We start from the raw sequence: 7,690 nt of genomic DNA, 5'->3' as shown, positions 1-7,690 counted from the left end.
CAAATAATCAGGTCCCAGATGGGTTCGTCACTTTTTGAGGTCCCCCTGAAACATTTCCGTTGTGCTCCGTGCTATTTGCAGCGCTTTTTTTGTGTTTGCAGCGTTTCCGCATTTGTGTTTGCGTTGTAAGGATTTGCAGCACCTGTGTTGTCAAACTGATGAAGATGTTTTTTTTTTATTTATTGTCGTTTTTTTTGTTTGCATGTGTTTTCTTAAGTTGCAGCGTGTTGAGCTCTCTTGGCCACCGTATGTTTCCTTGTACAATACAATATTATGAACTCAAAACACTTTTCCTTTAGCACATGATTTGAGTCATTCTATGAAACGGGTGCCATTTCCACTTTCAAATTGTCAAAACATTCATTAAGAACAAACTTTCTATAAAAAAGACTACAACTTGAAAGACAAGTTAACCCTCCAAAAAACATATTTTCCCACCTCAGGCACAAACTTCTTATTAATATTATCCTTTTTCTTCAGGCAAGGGCACCTTTCTTGTACCACCCCATTACGGACGATATGTAGCCTATGCCAATAGAGTAGTAAAACATGAAATATATTTTAAAAATTTTAGTTAGTTTTATTAGTTTTCCTAATAATGAATTGTCTCTTTTTTGCAAACCATCAATAGAGAGTCTGTAATTTAATAAAAACTTTAATTGTTATTTTTTTTTTAATCTTGAAAAATTAATTTGACATTTCAATGGCCTCACTGTTTGTTGTGAAAAAAAAAACAAATTCACTCAAAAAATACAAATAATGTGGCATTTATTTAATTAGTCCACACAATAAGAATATCATATACAGCATTAAATCAAGTGACATTTTTTATCTACTTTGCGTGACGGGGTGGTAGGGTTAAGCTTGACGGACCCTGTCTAACATGAAAAATAAATAAATAAATAAATAATGTAAAAGAATGTGAGTTTTGTCTGCTTTTGTTCTTAATGGCTGTAAGGCTCAAATGATGTCACTAACTCTTTGTGATGTCGTTTAAAGCAACAGTACATTAATTATAGATAAAACAAGTTAGTGTGACGGGGTGGTAAGTTAAACTGAGGGACACACACAAATCATAAAATATTTACAAAAAAATTATATTTTATTTTGAATAAATACATCTTATGTAAACAGGGACACACATATAATGCTAAAAATAATAAAAGTTTGAAAAAATATATAACTTATTTGGTGATATTTTAGATCAAAATATCATGTTGGCCAACACTTTTTTGTGCATTTTGTGTCATTCATGTCGCCCTACACAAATTTTTGTTGCCTCTATTTGCATCTTTGCATCGATTTTGTATAATTACATTAGCATTTGTTGTGAACACACCATAATACATTTAGATGTTTTCATCATACAACCATATGAATAGCTTTTTGATGTGGTAAACTTAGTCGGTAGCCCACCTGGTACAGATTGCACTTGTAATGCAAAGAGCTCGGGAACGAGTCCCATGAAATAAGAGTCAAGCTAAAGACTTGTGGAAGCAAGCTACAATGGCATGATTGGTTCAGCAAATGCATTTTATGGTAGGGTTTAGTTTAGATGCTGCATTATTTTAAAACGTGATAGAGCATTAACCTTTTAGTGCCACTCACCGGACATTTTTAAACTGCCATGACATTTGCAACAACCAACATATTATGTTACATAGTTTAAATAAAAATACACATATATAATATTTTTTTTAAAAATGATACATTTGAACCTGTGTCAATATACAATACTCACTTTCTCTGCTAAATAAAAGTACATGTAATCTGAATATCACAGAGAAACTAAAGAATACAAACTATTTTATTTATATAACAAAAGTACACAATAAAGTTTCTATGGGCAGTCCGGGTCACGGCACCAGCCTGAAGGAATCTTATTATTTGGAATAAAATATATCTGGGTACTCTGTGTTCTCACAGTTTCTACACACATGTGGGTATTGTCTTTAGTAAAAGCATAGTTATCATATGCTGTCATTTTGTTTTCAATCATAATGACTTTTGGAATAACATCAGGCACTCTTGTTGTTTTCTTTATAGCTTTGGTTGAACTGCAGTACAGTAGGGTCAGAAACACCGGGATGAAAATGATACTGTGAGCCAAACCAAAAACCATAACGAGGAACATGATCTTAAAGAAGGTCCTGAAGATGTGGTTCTTGGATGCAGCCAAAACGAGCACGCCTATTATTGTAGAGGCAGCTCCTTGTAGCACCGGATAGCCCAGAGAAAACAATGCATCAACTACTCGCTCATTGGCAGTCGATTTTTTGCTTGAAACAAATGCATAAGAAATATGCGCAGAGAAGTCGACAGTAAAGCCAATGCACACCACTAAGATGATCATTGAAATGGAATCTAGGTTGACACCCCATAAAGCCATGAAACCAGTGACACCGGTTATAACTGAGCCGATGGAGAATGTGACCCACAGGGAACAGACTGGGTTCGGGATTAATAACAAGGAAACAACCAACATGACAGCTGTGGTGAAGCCCACATTCTGAATGGTGCCAGTCACAATGACCGAATATTGATCCAAGTAAATGAACAATGGGTGGAATACTAGTAGTTTAGCTGCACTACAGTTTTGAGCTGTGTTTTTGAGTTCATTGAACATCATTATCTCCATACTGGCGTTGGAAATGTCCAAAGTCTGGACAAAAAATCTTGAAGCATTGATTTCGCCCTGTGTGATATTAACGTCTAGCTTAAACTCTGGATATAACAGGAAAAAAGAGGATAAATTCTCCATGAAGACATTTTTGCTGTCTATATTTAGTCTTTTGTTTTGAGCAAATTGTAGGTAAAAGTCTAACCAGGAGACAGACAGATTTTGATTGACAAAAGCCAAGTTGTGGAATTTTTCCATGCATTGGTTTAGTTCATATCTGCTGGTTTTATTCCAATATGGAAACTCTTCAGCCACTACAACCATGACATTTGGACCGTACCTGGAGAAAAATTTCTGATCATCATCATAATAACTTACGACATATGAATCATCAGCTGCCAGGTCCCTCATATCAATGCCCTGCTCTAAATGGAGACATCCATAAATGGCTCCAGCCAAATAACCCACATACAGCAACATCACACAGATTTTGGTCCAGGGCTTGGTCAGGAATGGACCATAATAGGACTTGAAGAAGTATGCTACAGGCTGTTGTTTCTCAGCACCGGTTTCTTGGTCATAGTCGCCACCCACACAGCAGAGACGATACGCCAGAGACTTTCCTTCAGGAGCCTGTGTTGGGAGTTTGCAGTAGGTCAGCCAGTGTCTGTTACTCTGCTCTCTCCTGCCGTTTAGGGCTAGAGCACTTCCAAAGAAGAGGATGTTATAAATGTAACAGAATATAATGGATGTGCTGGTGTACAAGCAGAAGGCCTGAACTGAGCGAAATTCACTCATGAGTCCGATGTAGAAACCAAGTACGTCAGTCAGTGTAGTGATGGTAATAGACATGGCAGCTTCTTTGAAGGTTTCGGCCATTCTCTTCTCCACAGGATCCTTCACTTTAGTCTGCTGCCAGTTGGAAATCATGATGAACATGTCATCGACGCCAATGCCTGAAAGAAAAGTTTACTATTAATAAACTCTACACCAAAAGAACCCAAAAAAAAAAAAAAATGTTAGAATGAAATAAACGTTTAATTACAAAACAAAGTTTTATATTGAATATTTTGAAAATAGACGGATCATACAAAATGCATGTTATTTTTTTATTTAGTACTGACCTGAATAAGATATTTCATATAAAAGACATTTACATATAATCCACAAGAGAAAATAATAGTAGAATTTGTAAAAATGAACCCGTTCAAAAGTTTACATGCTTGATTCCTAATACTATGTTGTTACCTGACTTATCCACAGCTGTTTTTGTTGTTGTTGTTTTTGCTTTTGCTTAGTGATAGTTATTCATGAGTCCTTTGTTTGTCCTGAACAGTTAAACTGCCCTCTGTTCTTCAAAAAAATCCTTCAGATTCCACAAAATCTTAGTTTATTTCAGCATTTGTGTGTACTGTATTTGAACCCTTTCCAACAACTGTATGATTTTCGCACTGAGGACAACTAAGATATGCAACTATTGCAAAAATTTCAAACACTCACTGATGCTTTAGAAGAAAACACAATGCATTAAGAGTCTGGGGTGAAAACTTTGTGAATTTAAAGATCAGAGCAAATTTAGCTTATTTTGTCTTCTGTAGCTTCTGAAGGGCAGAATAAGAAACATGTACACATCTTCATTCTGTTCAAAAGTTTTCACCTTAACATCTAACATCTTTTATGTGAAATATCTTATTCAGGTCAGCACTAAATAAAAATAGCGTGCATTTTGTATGATCCCTTTTACATTTTGCAGATCATAACAATAAAGACATTAACAATAAAGGATTTTGCATAAAAAAGCAATGTTTTTCCACAGACACATGCTTACCCAGAATCAGGAAAGGTGAATTAGCCACTGTTATTACGAATGGTACTTGAAGATAGAGCAGGAAGCCAAAGCTGGAGAGAACAGCCAGACCCGCAGACAGAACTCCCATGAAAGAGACCCAGATCTTGTTCCTCACATTATCAAGACTGAAATCAAATCAAAATAAATAAAACCAGTCATAATTGCCAGTTAAAAATACAGATATTTTTTTCAAATCTCTAAACTTTTAATACATGGACTGAATCCACTAGTAAAACACACACACACACACACACACACACACACACACACACACACATATATATATATATATATATATATATATCATATACATCTACATATATATCTCAAAACTATTTTTTCTTTTTATTTAATGATTAGAAGCAGTGAAACTGATGTGAACTCTTATTTATTTTAAATTATTGCAAATCATAAAACTAATTTTTTGACCAAAAATTGAGTAAAACGTTAAATTTATTAGAATTGAAAGTAACATTTTTCTAAGACTGTTTTTAACACTATGATTATTCCCTGTAGTGTCAGAATATGTGTGCTATCTGTTGCTTACCGCATGCAAGACAAAACTGAGAAGGAGATTGCAAGTGAGTAAGTTATTGAAAACAGAGGAATGCCATCTGTTGTGTGTTTCTCTATCTCCTCTTGTCTGGAGAGCGAGGTAAAATGAGACACCTGCAGACAGAGAAAGTTATCTAGATAAATGCTTCTTACAGTACACATATGGGAATATATGGAATGTACTGATTTTACAGATCATTTTGTCTATAATATGTTTTCATGCATAAATCAGCTCCTTTACATAGTCACTTACCTTCAGTTCTGTGCTGAATTTTTTTTTGGATAGAAATTTTTGAAACTGCTGAAGCCATTGAGAGGCTCCAGGTTTATCCTGCAAAAAGTAAAAAAGTCTGATAGCACGTGCATGCTGGATCACGCCTCCTCTTTCTTCAACACCTCCTACTATAGAGCCAAGAAAAACATTTTTCTCTTTCCACTTATTTATTGGAAACGATAAATTGATGGTTTTGCTATCAATAACGTCCAGAATGGGATTTGGGACACAGCTTCCATTTTCTTTGGCACAAATATCTTTGAAGCTTATCTGAGTTTGATTGACATCGACAGAAAGATCATGCACTTGCTTGTCAAGCTCACGGATTTCTTTAAACAGGGCATCTGCTCGAATGTCTCCTTCCACAGAAAATAGCATCACTGCATAGTTTCCCTCAGCATAGAGTCTTTGACTTGAAAACAATGAATCGTTACTTGGAAACGTTTCTTTTATAAAATGTCTGGCTTGCTTGGAAGGTCCATTGATAGGTGTGAACTGATTCTCAACGTCATTGTCCTCGTAGTCATTGAGAAAGTACAGTCCTCCTCCCAGAGCAGCAGACACTATCAGAGGAATGACAAAAAACCAAACTGGATAAGAACCTACCAGATGGCCAAGTTTCTCAAAAAGCTTAGAAATAGGTTTCTCAACACAGTCTGTACGATAACATGCCATAGTCTTCAAGAAAATTGGAAAAAACAATGTAAGATTAGACTGAAATCTGACAAGTTCTGAATGATGTTGTCATCTGCTCTATTTATGAGTCTACACATTTGCTTAAACCCTGCCCAGAGGTGTGTTCATACTGTACAGTATAAGGAGGGTGATTTTCCCATAACTATCCAGGCAGAAATACTGGCATTTTATATTTTTTTTCCCCAAAATAATTTAGGACTTTAGGACTTTTGAACTATGAAAAAAGGAAGTTAGTTATGGAATTATGGGAATCTAGAAACTGGTGCCCCCAGCTATTCATTTACAACAGGGTTAAACATCTAAAAGTAAATGCAATGTAAAGAAGCATGTGAAAGTGGTGTTATTCAGGCCTCTTACTAGCTGATCATTAAAAATAAAGCATAAAGCAAGTAAAAAAACTCAGAAAGCTTGAGGCTGGTGTGGGCTTCCCCAATTGTTTTTGCAGGTTGCAAACAACTATTCAAGAGTTTACTTACTTATGTTAAAAAAAAAAAAAAACTTTTATTCAAGTGTAACATTGGTATACTTTTTAAAAAACTAGGAAAATATACTTTCAGTCTAATTTTTACGTACCTCTCGGAAAAGTGCTTTATATACTTCGCAGAAATGACATTTAAGTATATTTGAATTACACTTAGAAAAAAATCTAAATATATTTGAGCCATACTTGTGCTCTGAGAATCTGTGTAATCTTTAATTGTTATACGCTAGGGGTGCTATTACACATTTCCTGTACAGAATTTCCAAAACTCAAGTAAAGAAGAAACCGAAACAACAGATGCTTCCACATGTAATCTAAAACAATCGTCAGGCATAAAACAGCATCAAAACCATAGATATGTAAAACTGTGTGACATCATGGAATAAAATTTCGACCCATGAAGTGGTCATAATGACTGTCAAGCTTTGGCATGTTGATCAACATCTACTTTTTGATTATCATGAATAGTCTTTTTTTTTTTTTTTTTTTTGACTTTTTGGCTTTTTGTTAAAAATGTTGTTAAAAATGTTATTTACTTTATGAAACTTATGAAAAAAAAATTGAAGCTAGAATAAAATGTTTTTGTTTACAAGCAGATACCCTGTTGTTTCTTTTAATGTTTTGTATGTTCAGATATTCATATAAAATATATATACAAATTATTACCTAAATAGGGAAATAGTAGTATACTTAAAGTATGATGTATGATGAATTAGTGCATATTCTGTCTAATTTGTAAATTTAAACATAACATTTCTGGGGGAAAAAAGTTTGCAATTTTTTATCTAATAAACTGAGGAAGTATCATATATATAATGAAAAATACAGCATGTCAGTCACATTACGTCAGATAGCATAGTTTAAAAAAATGTCATACGGTTATATTTTATCATACTTATTCAGTGAACCATAAACAATTATTGCACATGCACATTGCGCAACATTACTTAAAATACTTACGGTTTACAGGCAGGAGGAAATAAAGGTCACAGTTACTGTAACTTAGAACATTAAAACTTTTCTACTGACTCTGAAAAACAGTAAAAGAAACAAAAGAAAGATGGCAAGAAAATGTTAAGTAACATTTCTAAAAATGATTATACATGGCATACTGTTACATTTTGGCGAAAAACTGGAAAATAATTAGTGATCTGCTATATATATATATATATATATATATATATATATGAGCAATATCACAATATACAGCCATAT

General features: G+C 34.2%; 1 protein-coding gene across 1 annotated transcript; it reads right to left on the bottom strand.

Moving 5' to 3' along the window:
• Positions 1-1,079: 1,079 nt before the first annotated feature.
• On the bottom strand, positions 1,080-6,014 carry LOC141300761 (patched domain-containing protein 3-like). Its single transcript, XM_073831058.1, has 4 exons — positions 5,278-6,014; positions 5,017-5,138; positions 4,449-4,594; positions 1,080-3,576 (listed from the first exon to the last, which is right to left on the bottom strand). The coding sequence occupies exons 1-4, from the start codon at positions 5,971-5,973 to the stop codon at positions 1,841-1,843; spliced, it is 2,700 nt and encodes an 899-aa protein (XP_073687159.1). The 5' UTR covers positions 5,974-6,014; the 3' UTR covers positions 1,080-1,840.
• Between the last annotated feature and the right edge of the window lie 1,676 nt (positions 6,015-7,690).

This window comes from Garra rufa, chromosome 24 (assembly GCF_049309525.1).
Source record: "Garra rufa chromosome 24, GarRuf1.0, whole genome shotgun sequence".
Taxonomy (NCBI): Eukaryota; Metazoa; Chordata; class Actinopteri; order Cypriniformes; family Cyprinidae; genus Garra; species Garra rufa.
This window is presented reverse-complemented; position numbering and strand designations above follow the sequence as displayed.

Excerpts from the sequence above, each read along its gene's own strand:
- LOC141300761 (XM_073831058.1), bottom strand. The coding sequence starts at position 5,973 with ATGGCATGTTATCGTACAGACTGTGTTGAGAAACCTATTTCTAAGCTT. Across the intron at positions 4,595-5,016 it reads TCAGTTTTGTCTTGCATGCG|TCTTGATAATGTGAGGAACA; the intron begins GTAAGCAACAGA and ends ATTTGATTTCAG. Across the intron at positions 3,577-4,448 it reads TTCACCTTTCCTGATTCTGG|GCATTGGCGTCGATGACATG; the intron begins GTAAGCATGTGT and ends CTTTTCTTTCAG.